At 39.2% G+C, this 20,910-nt stretch overlaps 1 protein-coding gene across 1 annotated transcript in view; it reads left to right on the top strand.

Annotated features, from left to right (window-relative positions):
- EFHB (EF-hand domain family member B) overlaps positions 1-18,815 on the top strand; it is a 49,910-nt gene extending 31,095 nt beyond the window's left edge. The window contains exons 9-13 of the mRNA XM_079115144.1: positions 1,703-1,857; positions 10,640-10,847; positions 13,995-14,207; positions 16,828-17,009; positions 17,899-18,815. Of these exons, the coding sequence (XP_078971270.1) occupies positions 1,703-1,857; positions 10,640-10,847; positions 13,995-14,207; positions 16,828-17,009; positions 17,899-18,072 (932 nt within the window). The 3' untranslated portion in view covers positions 18,073-18,815. The remainder of the gene's footprint in view (positions 1-1,702; positions 1,858-10,639; positions 10,848-13,994; positions 14,208-16,827; positions 17,010-17,898) is intronic.
- The last annotated feature ends 2,095 nt before the right edge of the window (positions 18,816-20,910 follow it).

Genomic DNA, 20,910 nt, shown 5'->3' on the forward strand with positions numbered 1-20,910 from the left:
ATTTACAGGTGCTATGACTACCTATTAAAAGAGACCCTGACAGAGCCTAGCATCATGCCTTACACTGAATAGGTATAGATATTAAATGCTCTTAGCTGCAATGAATGTTGTAATTTTAATTAATTTACTCAGGGCACCACAATCAACTGCCAGCATGACCTTGCTCCAACAAAACTGTCTTGGCAGGAAGTGGATAAAAGTGTAGGCCAGGCAGAAAGTCTCTTCTGGTGACACCCACCAAGGTCAACTCTAGTTGGGGATGTGGGTCAATATTCTTAGTTAATGGAGCTTTTACCAACTAGGGGTGCTGGGTTATGTGGGTCAATATTCTTAGTTAATGGAGCTTTTACCAACTAGGGGTGCTGGGTTCATTTTCTTTGTTCAGCAAAGAATTGAAGAACAGGACACAGAGATAGTAAGCAAGAAGGCTTATTGCAAAAGTGATAGACTTCTACTGAGAGAAAGGGCCCCAGAACTGGGAATCTGGTGGGGGAATTTTGACCTGTTTTTTTTTTTTTTTTTTTTTTGCGGTGCTGGGGATCGAACCCAGGGCATTGTGCCTTGCAAGGCAAGCACTCTACCGACTGAGCTATCTCCCCAGCCCGACCTGTTCTTTTTATGGTCTCTGGAATTTCCTCCTTTACTTATCTCCTTCCCTGTCCACACACCCCTCACTATTATTGATTGGTGCCTCCTCTGTCCACAAGTCTGCATTAGTTTTTCCATTGGGTCCTCTGCTTAGGAGCACAAGTATAGAAGTATCTGTCTGATGGGGTCCCAGCTTGTGTCCACGAGCACTGTCATCAAGCAGGAAGTTAACCTCAGTAGAAGACCCTCTTCATGCTCCTTTGTTCTGGCCCTGCCCCCGACCTCCTCACTCTCTATCTTGTCCTGACTGCCTAGGCCCTTCTACATCTCCCTCAGAACTACGGATGGGGGCAGGCCTTCAGTGACATTGGTGCTACGGGGAGAGGCAGAGCTGAGAAATGGGAACATGGTATGCAGACTAAAGATCAACTGGAAACTAGGAGGGAATAGCGATTCTCTCTCTTGTTTCTCTTTTATGTGTTACTGAGGATAGAATCCAGGTCTGGGTGCATAGTAGGCAAATGCTATACTGCTAAGCTATATTCCTAGCCATTTAAAATTATTTTTTTATTTTGTGGCAGGGTCTCAATAAGTTACCCAGTCTTGTCTTGAACTTGTGATTCTTCTGCCTCAGCCTCTTCAGTAGCTGGGATCATAGGCATGTACCACCATACCTGGTTGGGAATAAGGAATTTGAATTTAATTTTCATAAGGGATCCAACCCCAGACACACTGAGTGGCCCTTACATGAAATCAGTCCCAGCTTGCAGATCTTCAGCATTGTAGACAAATGTTGCCCAAGAGGTAGTCAAGCAAGGGCTTTGATATCTTAGTAAAGGACTTGGTAGCTGAATGGGGCTGATGATACCCCCACAAACTTCATGTTTTATGATTTTTTTTTCTTGAAAGGAGAAGTGACATACAACAGATATATTTATCAATTACTTTATGTGCTTTTTTTTATTCTACAAGCTTTTCCTGGCATTTAATAGTATCAGAGTTAAATGTGAGTTTTTCTTTCACAGAGGTTGCTAGATCTGTCTCTCTGTTTAAAGATGAAAATAGTATTCACAGATTTTAAATTCACATAAAAGACTTTTTTTTTCTTCAATAGGAGTTGGTGATCTGATCCATAATAGACCTTCAGGCGAATGTCTTCGAGGGAAGGATAGAGAGCGAGCCCTGATCGCTGCTGTTCGACATCACTTGAAGAAATTTAATTACCAAAACTTTGACAGTTTGCTGGCAGCCTTCAGGCACTATGACAAGGCTAGTAGTAGAGCAGAATTTTTGGTACATGCATGGGCTGACAAATCCCAGTAGGTTGGTGTAGATCAGGGGTCAGCCCACTATGGCCTGTGGGCCAATTCCACTCCTTGTTCTTGTAAGTAAAGTTTATGTGAAGCACAGTCATGTCTGTGTTATTGTAATTAATATCAGTGGCTTATTTTGTCCTACATATGCGAAGTTGAATACTAACAACAGAGATTGATGTTTATCATTTGTCTCTTACAAAAAATTTTGCTGATCCCTTGTGTAATTATTTGGTTGTTAAAATTAGGTCCTTTCCCACTATCAGCATTACTTGGGAACTTGTAAGAAATGCACGTTCTAAGGCCTACCTCAGATCAACTGAATTAGGAACTCTGGGATGGAGCCCACCAATTTATTTATTTATTTTTTATTATTTTATTTTATTTATTTATTTATTTATTTATTTAAATTTATTTTATTTTAGACAAATGGGATACATGTTGTTTCTGTTTGTACATGGAGTAACAGCATACCATTTGTGTAATCATACATTTACATAGGGTAATGGTGTTTGATTCATTCTGTTATTTTTTTCCTTCCCCCCCACCCCTCCCACACCTCTTCTCCCTTTGTACAGTCCCTCCTTCCTCCATTCTTGCCCCCTCCCACCCCCAGTAGGTGTCATCATCCGCTTATCATTGAGATCATTCATCCTTTGGTTTTTTTGAGATTGGCTTATCTCACTTAGCATGATATTCTCCAGTTTCATCCATTTTCCTGCAAATGCCATAATTTTATTATTCTTTATGGCTGAGTAATATTCCATTGTATGTGTATATATATATATATATATATGTGTATATATATATACACCAAAGTTTCTTTATCCATTCATCAATTGAAGGACATTCTAGGTTGTCCATCTAGGTTGACAGCCTGGCTATTGTGAATTGAGCAGCTATGAACATTGTTGTGGGAGCCCACCAATTTAAACAAGCATTCCAGGTGATTCTGGTGCACATTCAAGTTTGAGAACCATTTTTTTTTCTTGTGGATTATTAAACTGCAGTGTGCTAGATTCAAGGAAAAAGGTACAACTCTGGATTCCTGAGGAAGATCTGACAGTCTACAACTTAATCTGAGCATGTACCCATTGTACCTTCATTTAGGTCCAAGTCATGCTCAGAATGTCTTTCCCTAGGGGAGCAGGGTGTGCTTTCTATTTTATTTATTTAATTTAATTTATTTATTTGGGTCCAGGAGTGCTCTATGACTGAGCTACATCCCCATTTTTAATTGTGAGACAGGATCTCACTAAGTTGCTCACGCTGGACTTGAACATGTGATCCTTCTGCCTCAGCCTCCCCAGTAGCTGGGATTACAGGTGCGCGCTACTATGCTCAGCAGAGGCCTTGTTTTTGATCCCCAGCACTGTTCTCTCCCCTCAAAATTGTACTAATTATGTAGGAACAAACACCTACAGACCAGTACTCACCTATGTCCTACTATAAAACTGTGTTTAAAGAAAATGTAAGAATAAAACTGGCTTTTGAGGAGACCAGTTATTATTTATAGATTATTTCAAGATGATGCTTCAAAATTAAAAAGAAAAGTAAGCTAAAATAAACACCTTTTAACTTTTAACCTATTGTAACTTTTTACCCTTTCCATGGAACTGGAGATTAAGCTTAGGGCCTCCCATATTCTAGGCATATTATTCTAACACTGAGTTGTGACTCAGCTCCTTTTCACTCACATGTAGATGTCTCATAAATATGATGGTAAAGGAAATTTACATAGTAGTGACATGAATAGGAGAACCTGCCACAATACCTAGTGCTTTGCTTTTAAAAATTCTTCATTTTCAGTGCAATTATAGGGAATACGATCATCTTAATAGCTGTTGATTATCAGAGTAAACCACCAGGCACATTCCATGTGATAAAATTAAATTAAGGAGGGAGGGAATTACTGAGAATTATTTAATGCTGATATACCTTTTAAACAGTTAACTTTTAATATGCACAATGTAGTGCTCAGTGTCCTTAAGGAGCTTTTTACTGGGAGGGTAATAAGATGTGGGTCTGGTACAGCTGTAGGATAGTTTTTGATTATTTGAATCTGATATTGTTGGATGCCCAGATTTAATTTAAGAGGAAAAAAAAAATAGAACAGTGCAAATAAACTATGATTTCCTAAGTGAATCTTCTTGGTGTATAAAATTAATTCTGTTATTTATTGAACACCCATAATACATCAAGCTTTATTCTGGATAATGTATAGACCTTCCACTTAGGGAACTTAATATCTCGAGGAGTTAATCATAAATTAGAGTAGCAGTGGAATGCTAGAGCTGGCTTTGAGAGAGCATATTGTTAAATTTTCAGGAAGTTTGAAGCCATTTGACATCCCAATGGTAGTTAGAAATTAGCCCTGATGAAAGTATTTATACCATGGACAGTTGCAACTGCTACAAATAAAGGTTTCCTTTCACTACAGCCTCCAAAGGGCCAGTTGTTAAACAAATAGAACACACCACTAGAGTAGAATCAGGGCCAAGTGCTATGATAAATTCAAAATTACAAGCAGGAATGCTGGCTCTTGGCTATTACAGACAATGTAATTCATGATGATTTTTCTCTTTCAATTAATTATCTAATTAAGCATGTGTAGAACTGAGTAATTTGTGCTTACTTAAGGAATACATTCTTTGCCAATCTGTAAACATCATTAACTTAAAACTAGAATAATCTCCTAAAATAAATTTTTGCTGCTGGGCCTTATTGTTCTCAGCTAAATTCAGTAATTGCATCTAGTTCTTGGTTTTGGAGGGACTGCTTGTAGACAGTCCATCCAGCTTCCTACTTGTCCATAACAGTGGTATTTGCTAGTTGATGACATTCACTCACCCTGTGGAATGATGGTGTTCACTCATTCCATGGAGCGAATGAAAACGGGATGCAGGAGCATCTCCAAAGGTGTTCCAGGAGGGAGGAACAGTAACTGAGACTGTTATCTGTTGTTTCCAATAGATTTCTCAGTAAGATGGAGGAGAATGGCATTCAACTTGTGGATAGAACTGCCTGGCTGTCAATTAAACTTATGGTGCTTCTAACAGTTTGAGAGAGCTACTCCACAGCATTTGTCTCTATCGTGCAGCCTCCATGGAGTGGTCTGAAAGATTAAATAACATCTTTCACTCCCCTGAACATTCCAGGTCTAAGGCGTTCACTCTCCAAGAGTTTGATTGCTGTTCTTCCATCACCGCGAGATCCGTGTGTCTCATTCCAGCAACTGTAACTTCACATTTATCCATTCATTCCCTATTTACCCCTAGACCTTTTGTCTGGAAAGGTCAGGTATAAGAGGGATAAGGAAATTTTAGAAAAGTTCCAGAGACCCATTTCATTCCCTGTTTTGGCCACTATAGGAAGACTGGGTGAGCAGTGCACTCAATCAAGGCATTATTATCCTTATGACTAGGATTATGGCAACCTAACCAGAGCATCAGGTGGCGGAGATGCTGAAAAGAAATTAAATTTGAATCTTCTAGAATTTTTTTTTTTTTTTTTTTTTTTTTTGTGGTTCTGAGGATTTAACTCAGGCCCTTGTGCTTGCTAAGCATACTCTACCACTGAACTGTGTCTCAACCATTAGAATCCTTTTTTATGCCTGGTTGCTACGAAGAGGGTAGATCAAACAGATTAGCCTGAGATTGCTACTGGGGGAAAAAAGATGTATAATGACCAGGAATGGTCATGGCAAAATCTGGAACTTTCAAAATAGGCCGTTAGCTAGGCACGGTGGTGCACGCCTGTAATCCCGGTGGCTCGGGAGACTGAGGCAAGAAGATTGCAAGTTCAAAATCAGCTTCAGCAATTTAGCGAGGCCCTAAGCAACTCAGAGAGATCCTGTCTCTAAACTAAATAAAATATAAAAAAGGGCTGGGTGTGTGCCTTGGTAGTTAAGTGCCTCTGGGTTCAATCCCTGGTACAAAAAACAAAAAACAAAAAAGGACTTTATAACCCATACCTCTTTTATCCTGATTATAATTCAGAAAACAGCTGAGATAGGCTGATTCTGTTCTGGGAACAGCTACACTGAATGACCAAACTACTTTTCACTAAGGTAAAAATTAGCAAGAGCTAATGAGAAAGGTAAATAATTTTTTAAAATTTATTTTTATTGTAAACAAATGGGATACATGTTTCTGATTGTACATGAAGTAAAGACATACCATTTGTGTAATTATACATTTACATAGGGTAATGGTGTTCGATTCATTGTTATTTTTCCCTCCCCCCACCCCTCCCACCCCTCTTTTCCCTCTATACAGTCCCTCCTTCCTCCATTCTTGCCCCCCTCCCATCCCCCATTATGTGTCATCATCCGCTTATCAGCGAGATCATTCATCCTTGGGTGTTTTGAGATTGGCTTATCTCACTTAGCATGATATTCTCCAATTTCATCCATTTGCCTGCAAATGCCATAATTTTATTATTCTTTTTGGCTGAGTAATATTCCATTGTGTATATATGCCACAGTTTCTTTATCCACTCATCAATTGAAGGACATCTAGGTTGGTTCCACAATCTGCCTATGGTGAATTGAGCAGATACAAACACTGATGTGCCTATATCTCTGTAGTATGATGATTTTAAGTTCTTTGGGTATAAACCAAGGAGTGGGATGGCTGGGTCAAATGGTGGTTACATTCCACGTTTTCTGAGGAATATCCACAGTGCTTTCCAGAGTGGCTGCACTAATTTGCAACCCTACCAGCAATGTATGAGTGTACCTTTTCCCCCACATCCTGGTAAATAATTTTTGAGAATGCCATCCTAATGCTCATTAATTCTAGATGGCAATGGATGGTAAGGAGGAAGAAAGTTTTATTGAATACCTTGATTAACAGCTTTTGTGCTATAAGGTGGACCATGTTTTGTTGAAAATAGTCTGGAAAGCAAAAACATGACTCAGATTAATTTCTTTGGCTTCACTCTTGTGACTGGAGCCAGCCGATGGGACTGGAATGGAAATTCCATAACTTGAAAGAGTGTCAACACTGGTAGACACACCACTAGTAGTTCTGAGAGGAGGTCAAAGTTCAATATAGTTTTCCATCTGTGTGTGGTATGTCCTCTCTGACCATGAGACAAACAGATCAATTTTTGGCAGGTGTCATTTTTGGCTTGCAGTGGAACTTCTGCATTCGAAAGATACAGTCCTTTATCTTGTGTGATGTCATGTCTGGTACAACGATGGGTCCAGGCAGCAATGGTGGCAATCTGAATGGTTTCAGGCTTGATTAGCCATTTAATTCCAATAATTCCCTCACAGAATGGATCCTTACTGTGAGTATCTACAAGAATTATTCAGTTGGCTCAGTTAACAACCATAGTTTCCATAGTTTATAGACCAAAAGAGGGGTGTCTTAAATCTGCTAGCATGTAGCTCCCCAAGTGGCAAACCAAACAGGAAGGCCTCTGGTAACAGCCCAACTCAGTGAAAATAAAACATATTTATCATGGCCCAAGCTACGAGAATGGCCTTTAGGGCTGCCCGCTGCGTACTGACTGCATCCAATTTTGGTTCTTCATAATTAACTTTGGGTTTGAAAGCCATGGAACCCCAGTGAAGGCCACCAAGTTTCAGGTTAGCAAATAATCAGCGAAGCCCAGGCATTCAGAGGAGCGTCTGTGAATTCAAGTCCCTTTGGAACCAGTGGCTTTTCTTTAATGGCAGAATGGTAAATAAAATAATTTCCTAAAGATCGCTATCCTTTTTCATATAAAGCTCAGATGTTACTGGGGCCAGGATGTCTGCATTTTTTTTCTTTTTCCTTTTTATTTTTTTGCAGGGCAGGGGATTGAATCACGGGTGTCTCACATGCTAAAGGCATGTACCACTGTACCAAGGCTGTACCACTGAGCTCCATCTTCTGCTGGTCTCGTTTTTGAATATACCACTTCCACCTGACAAAGGAGGCTTGCTGGATTCTTTCCACTTTGTTAGTCATTGAGTCCAAGCTGGTCCATCTTAAAATGATTAGCAGGCTGGAGACTCACAAGGTCGCCGGGGGTCTAGTGTCAGTTCCAACAAGAACTCAGTAACAGGTTGAGCTACTTTTCAGAAAATAGCCGGAGACAGTGAGTCTTAAACCTGAAAGCACGCCTCTAAGCGAAGGTGGTCTCTCCTTTCTAGAGCCTCTAATTGGCAAAATCACCTGTAACCAAGACTTGTAGCTCCAAGGGTCAGTAGAGTTGTGGGGCTCTAAACGTACATGTGACTTTTCTTAATCAGTGTAATCTCTGGCACTTTTGAGCAATCCCAATTCAAACATGGAGAACATCAATACCAATTACACAGTCAGAAATTGAACCATGTCAATAATAATACATTGTTGAATTTTTTTTTTTTTTTTTTCTGCTGGGGATTGAATTCAGGGCAAGTTCTTTACCAGTGATTTACACCCTCTGCCCTGTAGTTGGCTTTTGTTCTTCCCTTGAACCCTGCCCAATCCCACTGGCTAAATCCAGACATAAACTTCTCCCCACCCTGGGACAGAGTATGATGATAACTTTGGTGCCTGAATCCAAAGGCCTAAAAATTTGAGTCCTCACTGCCCCCCAGCATACTTGGACCCATGCATGTGGCCTTTGATCTTTCTTAGTGACAGGAAGACCTTGGTCCCACTCCCCTCGTCACCTTTCTCTTTAAAGCAGTTGAGGTTGGGATACAGGTAAAGAGGGGATCAAGGCTGCACAGAGGTAGGCTGTCTTTGCACCAGTAAATATGGTATTGTGGTTGCACACAGCTCAATGAAACAAACCAATAATTTTTTTTTCAGTCTACACTAATTCCTGTATTAGTCAGCAAAATTATGATTATCAGCAGCATCTATTTTAGTTTTGTGGACTTCTTGATTCAACAGCACCCCCCCACTCTCCCACATTGTTTTCCAGCTAGGCATATGGGGTTTATATTTTTGGTTAACTTGGGCTTTCAGTAGAGGCTTTTATAAAGTAGTTTACATTAATCTAGGGCAATAAATTGTCAAGATACTGTGTTTTAAGTTCACATTTCGTTTCAACGTAAGACTTAGAGATCTTTTCCAGGGCTGCAGGTCTGACTGCAGTAATTATCTAGAATTTATTGGGTTGATCTCATTGGGTCATTTCTCTTTCTTCATGGGATCACCTCCATCAGCAGGGTGAATCCAAACTTGGGCAGTTAGAGCCTGAATACTACTACTCAATGATTCATTCATGATTTCCCTTGGGAGATTTTCCCTTTCAAGGAAATCTCTTTGAGGGAGCCAGAACTCCTGTAGAGCAGCCAAAATCCATTGCCAAAAACAAACAAAAACACATCACACACACAAAAACACAAAAATAAAAAACTCAGATCTTTACCATCATCTCTGAATGGCTTGAAGATTGGCTTGATAGACTGCAGGAGGGGCCGAGTGGTAAGATGTCCTGGCTGTTGTCATTCTTCCTTAACAGGCAGAAGGATTTGCCCCTTGACCTCCCAAGAAATCAGCCAAAGTTTTTGCTCAGATTCCTCACAAAGTTCCTTCCATTCATACTTGTGTAGGTATGTCTGTCTTTAACTCTTGTCTGAAAGGAGACATCTCCCTCCTCTCCCTGCCAGAATGAACCTTGATAGTAACTGTTACAGTGGGGGCTGACCTGATGGATGGGTAGCATCTCCTCTGCCTATCGGAGTTTTAGCAAACAGAACCAGGCAACTGTCTTTGAATCCACCTCCCTGCACTTGGTCTTGCAACTACCTTCTTAGTTTCTCATTAATAAGCAATGCAGTGAAGGACTCTTTATTGCCCCATTGAAACATGGGAGATGTTAAAAACTTTGTAAGCAAAGAAAATTGTCAAGATGTTGTACACAACATTGGTCCAATGAAATGTCAAGCATATATCATGGTTCTTCCAGCTCAGTCCCAGCGTAAACAGCATGATTTTAAAAACATGATTAAAATAGAATGGGGATCGGGAGTGTATGTAGCTCAGTGAAAGAGCATATTCTCAGCATTTGGGAGGTTCTGGGTTCAATCCACAGCACCTAAAAATAAATAAATAAATAAATAGACACGTTTCTGAGCCACACCCTGCTTGCTCCAACCAAGGTTTGAAGTTGCTGTATGTGTATATCACATTGTCTCAATGAGGATCAATCTTGCCTTAGTATTTACCTCCTCTTACAGGAAAGTTGAGACAGTCTTTGAATTTATGTGATAGAGTTATTTATTTTTTCTTAAGCTAAATAATTGCTATTGTTTAGATATGAGTTATCCTCCAAAAGCTCTTATGTGAGACAATGCAAGAAAGTTTAGAGGTGAAATGATGGGATAGAGCATTAATCTAATCGGTGCATTAATTCTCTGATTAACTGAGTGGTAACTGTAGGCAGGTAGGTGTGACTGGAGGAGGTGGGTTGATGGGGATGTGCCCTCAGGGTTTATGTTTTGTCTGTGTTGAGGGGAATTCTCTCTGTCTCTCTACTTCCTGATGGCCATGTCCTGAGCCATTACCTCCCACCTGACTCTTCTGCCAGGAGGTTCTGCCTCACTTTGGGTCCAGAGCAACAGAGTCGGCCATCTGTGAATTGAGGCCCCTGAGACTGTGAGCTCCAAAATAAATTTTTCCTCCTTTAATTGTTCTTGTCAGGTCTTTTGGTCCCAGCGGTGAACAAGCTAACTAAAACAATAACGGATATTGCTTGCTCTGCTCCTGAAGACAGTGCTCATCTCATCTTTTTTTCTTTTTGTCTAACAGAAGAGAGACGGGATGATAGATAAAGCAGAGCTTCAGGAAGCTTGTGACCAGGCCAACTTACATTTAGATGAGAAGCTCCTAGATGAACTGTTTGACTACTGTGATGTGGATAATGACGGCCTGATTAACTTCCTTGAATTTGCAAATTTTCTTAACTGGAAAGAAACAATGGTTCTTAAAGATTATGAAGAGAAGGTCATTATTAAAGGTATTTAAGTTTTGAAGTTTTGCTGAATTTTTAACTGGAATTTTACATATTTAGGTGCTTAGATCTTACTTACTTTAATGTTATGTAAAGGAGAAAAAATACACACATATATTTATTAATTTGCTTATTTACACATAGAATGTCTGTGGAAGGATAGGAAAGAATTTGAAAATGTTTATTATTTCCAGAAAGAGGTAACTGGATGGCTGAGGGACAAGATAGCAGTAAGACTGCCCTTTATTTTTTTATGTGGTACTGGGATTTGAACCCAGAACTTCAGTGCATATTGTAACAGTGTTCTACCACTGAGCTACATACTCAACTTGAGACTCCTTTTTTCTTTTGTATGAGAAATTGAACCCAGGGTGCTGTACCATTGAACTACATTCCTAGTCTCACACACACACACACCACACATATGCCTTTTATTTTGAGACAGAGTCTCGCTAATTGCTAAGGCTGGCCTCTGAGTTGCAATCCTCCTGTTTCAGTCTCTCCAGTTGCTGGGATTACAGGCTGTGCTACCATCTGAGACACGCTTTTTAAAAAAAAAATGTATGTTTTGGAATATTTTGAGTTTGAAATCATGTATTATTCATTAAAAAAATTAAAAGCAAAAAGAAAGTATGTAGGAACTCAAAGTTTGATAGTTCCTCACAAAGCTGTTTGGAAACCGTTATCTTAAGAGTAATTTAGCTCTCCTCACACAGGAAAACTCAGTAGTGAAATAGAACTTGACATAAGAAAATCAAATTTATAAAATTCTCCATGAAAAGGAAAAAACCACCATGATTATTATTTTTGATTCAAATATTTTCAAGTTTACAGGTTATTTTCCTGTATCACCAACCATATTTATATATGCAAATGTATGCATGTGTATTTTAAACACATCTGTAATAACAATGAACATACCATTTTTATTTGGCTTTTAAAATTTAGCTTTTCAATTTTTATGGAATGAAGAGATACTTTTATGGTTTCTGCAAGCTCCATTTTCAGTTCCCTCATGCTTATGTGTTATGATTTACTAAACCATTTCTTCACTCTAATTTAGGTTGTTTCCAGATATTTTAAAAGCAATATGGGTAATGGTATGATTATCATCTCTGGAAAAGCTTTCTGTTTCTAATTATATCTAATTTCTTATGAATGTTATTATTGTCTGTCCCAGAAGTAACTTATCTTTATTTTCATTCTGCTTTTCTAAACGATTCTACCAATTTGCAATTTTATCAGCTAAGGCTGTGAGAAGGTTTTACTCCAACCTTCAAACATTATTATAATTTAGTTGGTATATATAATGATACCTCATTTGCTTTAATTTTTGTAACTTGATTATTAGTAGGGAGGACTAACTTTTTAAGACGGTTGTTTACAATTTTATTTCCCCTTGGAATGTCTGTCTATTCTCTAAAAAGTGAATATACTAGCATTTGGGAGGCTCTGGAGTCAATCTGCAGCTTGCACGCGCACACACACACACACACACACACACACACACACACACACAGAACCAAGTTTCTGAGCCACACTCTGCTCCACCTTTATTTCTGGATCATGCTCCAAGGTCTAAACCAAATTTTGGTCTACAAAGAATGTCCTCAGTGTGTCTGGTACAGCCTTTCTGTCTACTCAGAAAGCAGCAGAATCTTCTCTGATTAAGTTTTTATTTTGTAGAAAACAACTCTACCCCAAACCTCTAAGAAATAAAGTGGACGTGACAGTTTTTTTCCTTCTTGGCACAACTCAGAAAGTAGTGGGGGAGAGCAGAAGCCTGTTTTCAAACCAGATAGTTCTTCAAATTGTTCCTGTTTTTAGATCCCAACTTCATCAGTCATTTTTAATACAGTTCTTGAGGACTTTATTTTCTAAAATTTTAGGCAGAAAATTGCAAGTTAGGGGTCAGAAGGATCCCAGGAATGTTTTGCCAGAATTTTTCATATGTTAAATTTTGCCTTACTGCTGACTTTTGGAGGAAAGTGGATTGGTACCCTAAGGCAGTTTTCTGAGGAACAAATTTTCACACTTTGTCTAGATTTCTGCTTTTTGTTGGATGGAGGAACAGGTTAGAGAATTTGGAACTCTGGACCTGAATGCTTTCATGGCATGGATTAGGCAGTCTTTGAGGAGGTGTGTCTTTCCTGGTTTGCCTTAGTCTCCACCTGTCTTTGATACTTTGTACCACTTACCTCTGTAACCCGGGCTTGTCCCTAAACCTGTTGAATCCTCTGGTGATTGAAACACCACAGTACCCTCTAGTGGTATGTGTGGAGCAACCAGATCTTTGGAAAGGATGTCTCATGAATTTACTCTTAAAATTGAGAATTCACTCACCAAAGCAAATCTGTAAAAGAGTACAGTGTCTTGCAACTTTAGTTCCACATCAGGTTTTTTTCCTTTGGTGCTGGGGATTTAACTTGGCATTGCATATGCTAAGCATACAGGTTACCACTGAATTACACACTCAGTCCCGTGTTTTCTTTCATACACTGATTTGTAGGGATTAGTTATATAATCAGTTCCTGAGCTCACAGTGGGTTCTCACCACCTCTCTGGATATTGTAATACATGTTTCCTGCTCCTTCAATCAAGTATGCATGGAATATTCAGAACTCCAAATATGTCTTCTACCTTTCCCTAGGACACAGTTCTAGGAACAACTCCACTAGACTAGAACAACCTAAGTTAATATGAGAATAAATGCTCACTTACCTCCCTTTCTCTCTCTCTCTCTCTCTCTCTCTCTCTCTGTCTCACTGTCTCTCTCTCTCTCTTTCTTTCTTCTCTCTCTTTTCAGTGCTAGGAATCAAACTCAGGGCTTCTCCCATCTAGGCAAGTGCTCTGACACTGAGCTACACTCCAGTCCTAAGCTCTAATAATAAATAGAAGAAAGAGAGAAAAAATTACTTTTGGTCTCTCAGATTTGAAAATGTTATCCTAGAACAAAGTAAATGGACTCATGAGAGGAAACCCTAGGCCGCATTCAGATTATCTGGTGTATGACGTTGGCATCAGTGGTTGGTTCACATCTGCTCACTTCCCATTACCTGGAACAAACTGAACAAGAAACTCATCTTGTTACAGAGTAGCAAGAACCAAGTAGTAACACATTCTTGTGCTTTTTTCCTTTGTTTTTTCTTAAAGGTAGAAAACCAGATTGTGCAAACCCTGCTGAGGCTAACCTGGAAGAATCTGAACCAACTCTCCTCATAAAACCTGAGGATATTGTCTTCAAAGAACCAGGGAGCTCAGAAAAGACTGTCCGGACACTTCTGAGACCAAGTGATAAAGTTTCCAACCATTATAAGACAACATCTTCTGAGATCAATGCAGTTGTAGGAGCTGTCCCTTCTATCTGTAAGTGTGACACATTATTTGGCAAGTTTCATGAGGATCAGCAAACATGGAAGTAAAGTATTCTTTCATCTGTCCTTGCATTGTCCCCAGATTCCCTCTGTATGTCACTCTAACTTTCTTGAAATCTTGGGCCTTACATTTAATTCTATGCTCTAAACCCTTAGAGTAAGTCTCACATATAAATATTGACTGAATTGCTAATGATAACCCAAGTGAAAAAGATTCATTATGTATTAATGAAATTTAAACCCTCATAGATCAGAACATTGAATGCTATACATTGTAGTAATTCAGATTTTACCAAGTATTTTGAGACTTTTAAACCATGTGATTCTTAACACTATATACTTTGCCTTCAAATATTTAAAGTTTTTACAAGACATTTCTCTACATATTAAAACCCAATGTATTAGTTTGCTAGGGCTGCTGTAACAAAATTTCACAAACTGGGTGACTTAAGCAACAGATTTTTATTGTCTCAGGGTTCCCGAGGCTAGAAGTCTGAGATCAAGGTGTCAGCAAGGTTTGCTCCTTCTGCAGGTTGTTGCAGGAGAATCTGTTCCAGGCCTCTCTGTTGCAGCCTGCAGATATTTGTTACTGTCTGCAGCAAAAATTGCGTGGGTATTTATCAGAGGTGGACTGGAAACTAAGCTACTTCTATTTCTGAGCTGCTTCCTTCCTTGCTTGCTTGTTTATAGAGGATAGAGGAAATGAGGCTTACTTGCTTTGAGAGGAAGTTTTAGAGAAAGACAGGCTTTCTACGCTTTCTTAAAGGTCTGCTGCTTCTTAGAGCTGCGTCCTGCATCCTGTGAACTAAGGGTGCGTCTATCTGAGGTGCTTCTTAGTGATGCGTCCCGCATACTTGGATCTGCCTATTTGTGATCTAGAGGTGTGTTCTCAATTCTCCGCTGTGCGATCTGCCTTCCACCGCTGCCTGCTGCTTCTCTCTGCTAGCTGCATCTATCTGTTTGCTGCTGCTTCTTCTTCCTTTCTGCTAATGGCTTCTCTCAGCTTCTTTCTGCTAGCTGCTGCTCCTTTCCTTCTGCCTACTGCCAGCTTATATTCCCTCCAGGACGTGGAGGGCGGGGGCCACGCCAGTTGAGATCAGGCGAGGAGCCAACTGCCCAATCACGAGCAGGCAGGAGCAGGAGCACTGGGGAACACCTGTGCATGCATACCGCCAATGTGACCAAAACTTCTGGCTGGCTGCCAGGCGCCATCTTGGCACAGTCCGCATGGCATAGCCCCCAACATAGCTTCTGGTGGTTTGCTGGCAATCATAGGCATGACTTGACTTTTGCTGCATCACTCTGATCTCTGCCTTCACATGGTGTTCTCCATGGATGTATGTCTCTGTCCAAACTTCTCCTTTGTATAAAGACTCCAGTCATATTGAATTAGGGACCTATCACACTCCAGAACAAACGCAACTTAGTTACATCTGAAATGACTTTATTTTCAAATATGGTTATATTTTAAGGTACTGGTGTTGAAATTTTGACACATGAATTTTGGAAGGGTAAGATTCAAATTATGTTACCTATATTTCAATTGAGCATGAATATTGATTGTTGAGAAAGGTTGTTTGTTCAGCTTGCTTTCTTGAATGAAGCACGGATGAAGAATTTATATATTTTCTCATTTGATTTTGAGATGTGCTGTATATTTTAGTGTAATGAAATCATGCCACCTCCTTTAGAATAGTGCTTTTCAATAGAAATGTAACTGAAGCCTGTAACCCCAGTGGCTCGGGAGGCTGAGGCAGGAGGATTCCCAAGTTTAAAGTCAGCCTCAGCAACTTAGTGAGGCCCTGTCTCAAAAAAAAAAAAAAAAAAAAAAAAAAAAGAATGGCTGGGGATGTGGCTCAGTGGTTGAGAGCCTCTGGGTACAAAAAAAATTGTAACTGGAGTCATGTATGCCTTTAAAAATTTCTAGTTCATTAAAAAAAAGCCACATTAAGAAAGAAAATAGATGATGGGTTGTGGTTGTGCACACCTTAATCCTGGCTGCTCAGGAGGATGAGGCAGGAGGTCAGAAAGCTCAAGGCCAGCTTAGGCAGTGTAGTGAGATCCTGTCTCAAAATAAAATAAAATAAAGAACTGGGGATGTAGGTCAGTTATAGAGTGCTTGCCTAGCATGTTTGAGGCCCTGGGTTCAATCTCCAATACCCCTCCCAAAGACCAAATAACACCCCCCCCCCAAAAGGAAACAAACAAAATAAAACAAAACAAAAAAACAAAACAAAAAAAAGGAAACAGGAAAAATTTTATTTTAATTGTAAGGTATATGTATCCAATATATCGTTTCATCAATTAATAAATATTAAATTATTAGATTTTTGCATTTTTCAAAAATTTGAGACAGGGTCTTGTTATGGTGCCAAAGCTGGTCTTAAATTCCTGGACTTAAGGTACCTTTTCACCTGAGCATCCTCAGTTCTGGGTTTACACCTGGCTGCATTTTTTCTTTTTATACTAAAGTGCTTGAATTTTACTTTTACAACACACTGCAATTCAGACTAGCCACATTTCAAGTGCTCAGTAACCACACGTGGCTGTGCCTACTGTGTTATACAGCTTAGTTTTAGAATGTCTGTTTTCCTCCCTCATCCATTACTTAGGTTACCCCATCTTTGGTGTTCCAACTGTTCGATGTGATATTCCTGTCCCCCGAATTCGTCGCGTCAGTGATAGAACTAATTATGGAGAAGAGGGCAATGCTTATTCGTTACTACATCCTACCATCTTTGCCCAGAAAGGGGTGTTTGAAAGAGACTTCTTCAAGACCAGATCAAAAGAAGAGGTACAGCAATTACTCTGAAAGAAATGTCAATCTCATAGATGAAAAGATGGAAATGTTTGCTGATCAGTGGGTTCAATCTCTAATACCCCTCCCAAACAAAGACCAAACAACACCCCCACCCCCCAAAATAAACCAAACCAAACCAAACAAAAAAAGGAAACAGGAAAAATTTATTTTAATGGTAAGGTATATGTATCCAATTTATCATTTCATTATTTTAGACTTTTCAAAAGGATAGCAATAAAAGTCTATGATTCAGATACCAGTCAATACTTAAATACTATTCTTAGTTGGGAATAGGAAAGATCTGTCCCTTCTTGTGCAAGTATCCTTCATTGGGTTTCTAAACCAAAAAGTAGGCACGAAAAGGGCTATTCTGTCACCCTTCCTGTCTACTGCTATCACGTTTCAGATGATCTGGGATAAAAATTGATATAAAATATTCTGTGCTATTGCCATCCATATGTCAGGCCATGCATCTTGTTTTTTTTCTCAGAAAATGTGGCCCTTGTACTACAAGTGATCCTTTGCCTAGAGGGGTTATAAAGTGAGAGCCACCAACTGGGTCACAATAGCCACTGGGGCACCAATGCCAGGGATGGACAGGGTGGAATCCAGGGAATAACTGCCTCTTCCCATTATGTCCAGAGCTAGAATTGATAGGAAGAGACAGAGGATGTCCTTTTGGGACTTTAGGTGAAGGGTTGACCTCTTAAAAATGTACACAATACTGACACACACACACACACACACACACACACACACACACACACACACACTTTTTGGGTAAAATATCCATAGTGTGAAATGTTATAAAATATGTTTTTAAATACAAAATTTAAAACATATAAATCTTGGTCTGGTCTTAAAATACTTTTTCCCCCCCTAGATTGCAGAGATATTATGTAACATTGGTGTGAAGCTTTCTGAAGAAGAATTTGAAAATGTATGGACTCTTGCATCAAAAAAACATCACAGAGGTGAAGTTTGTGTGGAGAACATTAGAAATGTTCTGGATGAGCTACAGCATGCAGACCGGATCAAGTGTAAAACAACCATGTGATATTTTTGCAGCTTATGAATTTAAACAAAAGAATAGTTAAATCTGTGTTCATCCAAAATGTTTGACCCATTCTGATTTTTTATATGATCTGAGAATTCAGCATTCACTCTGATAGGATATATAATGCCTTCATGTGTTTTACTAATAAATGAGGATTTTGGAATTTAAAATTTGTCGCTTTCCATAAAGCATGCAAGAACTTTACAGCTTGACAAGTGCTTAAAGAGTTAACTTTCAACTTCACCAAAGGCATAGTTCAGAACAATATTAGATGTTATGTAATTTTTAGTAGACCTGAGAATTTGGTCTGGTTTGTGATACTATGTTCATAAAATTTTGCCTTCAACATTTTCATTGTTCTCTTTAGGATTCATTATGAAAAGAATCTTAGCAGACTTTCAGTCTTTATTAGCATCTGAGGAAAACAAACTTACAAGGAGCAGAATTTAGATAGTAAAAACTCAGGTTCCAAACAATGATGTAATGGCTATTTGTTCTTAACATCTTTCTATGAGCAGAGAAACATGCTGTCCTTGATGTTTCTGAAGAGGACACAGCTCACTCACCATTAGATGTAGCTTTAGAGGGTTATTAGTAGCAAATTGTGCTGAACCATATCTAGGCTTTTGGTCATACAAATGTGATCCCCATGCCGGGATGGTGTGGGGATGGTGATGTTGTGATACCAGGACAGTGTGTTCTCTCCATATGTCCACAGGTACCAGTGTGGGTTGAATCCACAACCAAAGTTTTATCAGTAATAAAACTTAATTGATCAAGTGGTCAGTAATGTGTGTTCTATCCATATTTTTCCAGAAAAATAAGATCTTGATTTTTTTACATTTCCTTTTTTTTATTAAAAAGTTATTTATCCTTTAAGTTTATTTATATGAAGGAACAAGTAAGTAGTATAGCTAATTGAGCTCTTTTCCCCCTTCGCTTTAAAAAAATCATACATTATTGTTGTACATAATGGGATTTATTGTTCCATATTTGTACACACACACAATATAACAATAGAATTTGGCCAATGTCACTCTCCAGTAATTCTCCTTTCCCCTCCCTTCTTCCTTCTCTGTTCTACTGATCTCTCTTCGGTTTTCATGAGATTTACTCCCATCTTTCTTTTCCTTTTTCTTCTTAGTAGAGCTCTTTTCATATGTAAGAAAACATAAGGATTGGAGCGTAAACATTCTCTTGGAAACATTTTCCAAATGTATGTTCCCTTGACCCACTAGGCTTGTGTCATCAGTCTATTGCCAAGCAAGCAAGGCAGTCATGGCCTCTGAGGAAAGGGATAAGCCATTTTTCAGGATGGTCCTAATCCACTTTAAAATAAATCGGCTCTCCCAGTATCAATCTATGTTCCTTTGTGTGTCCTCCTCACCTCACTAGTAGGCCATCTAGAGTTTGTCCCTGGTAGGATGTAAGATGGGTCAGAACTATACATTTTTCAACTTGAAGGTAACTGTTTACAAATTAGAAAATTAGGACTGGAGCATGCAGCTTGGTATTATAGTGCTTGCTGGCATGTATGAGACCCTGGGTTCAACTCCCAGTACCAGAATAAGAGAAAAACCAAAACAAATTAAAAAATTAACTTTCTATTCAATTTCTCATCCCAAATGATGCCTAGTCACATTGTTCAACAGTGTAGTAAGGATTCTGGGTAATGAGAATAGGTGATGGCATTATAATATTCTAGTAATGAAGACTGGGGATATAGTTCAGTTGGTAAAAGGGCTTGCCTCACATGCACAAGGCCTTGGGTTCAATCCCCAGCACCACAAAAAAAAAAAAAAAAAATTATTCTAGTAATGAAACATCAACATATATACAGATACTCAATTTTTTTTTTTTTTTTTTTTTTTTTTTTGTGGTACTGAGGATCAAACTCAGGGCCTTGTGCTTGCAAGGCAAGCACTCTACCAGCTGAGCTATCTCCCCAGCCCCAGATACTCAAAATTTGAATAAACTTCCTGGTATTGAGTTTACAGGGAGAAATGAATGCTCACATATTAAATCTTCTTGCCCATTATGATCTGAAGATTGCACTCAAAGAAATTCCAGAATAAAATAAAATTCAATGCCCAGTGAACTAGAACATTCAAAGAAATGGTCTTCCCCTTTTCTGCATCTGCAAATCTCCATCAAGGAGCTCTGAGGACCTGGGGAGAGGTTGGTTTCTTTAGCAGCTGCATCCGGGCTGACTTCTTACTGGAAAGACCTTTGTTCCATTCAACTTCCAAAGTCTTATTCTCTTAACTCCAGGCCTCCGATGAACTTCAATTTTAGAAGGTCAAAGGTGTAATGTGACATAAAAGAATTCATAGCACCCACCATATTTAGGAAATAAGTCAATCCTCAGCTCTGAGAGCAGAACACTGTTTTCAGAACCCAGTGCTTATGTCATCAAAGTCATAGCACAGACCCCATGGTATCTGATTGAAGGAGAGAGAGGGAGAAAATTGCTCAGCCTCCCCAGGATACTCATCAGCGTGCTTAAGTTGGATTTAAATGAATGTGAAAAAAAATGAGGTTAATCTTGGCGTTATGCATTTACTATATCTGGGCTAAAAATAAACTTATGTAGAGTGACTTCTTTTTCAGAGAGTGGCCTTTGTGACATTATTTCCTTCTTGCAGTGTTGAGGAATTTGTGATAGCAACCTGGTCATAACAGTTTATTTTGATGTGTCCATCTTTCCCACTCAACCTCTAAATTTTTATCTTCCTTTGAATTTCTGTTGAGGGCAGATTCTACTAGAAGCCTGCCGCCAATATTCGTTGGTGAGTGGGACCCTTCAATCCTGTGTCTGGGGGCTATTTTCATTGCTTC

This window comes from Sciurus vulgaris, assembly GCF_902686455.1.
Source record: "Sciurus vulgaris genome assembly, chromosome: 16".
NCBI classification, from domain to species: domain Eukaryota; kingdom Metazoa; phylum Chordata; class Mammalia; order Rodentia; family Sciuridae; genus Sciurus; species Sciurus vulgaris.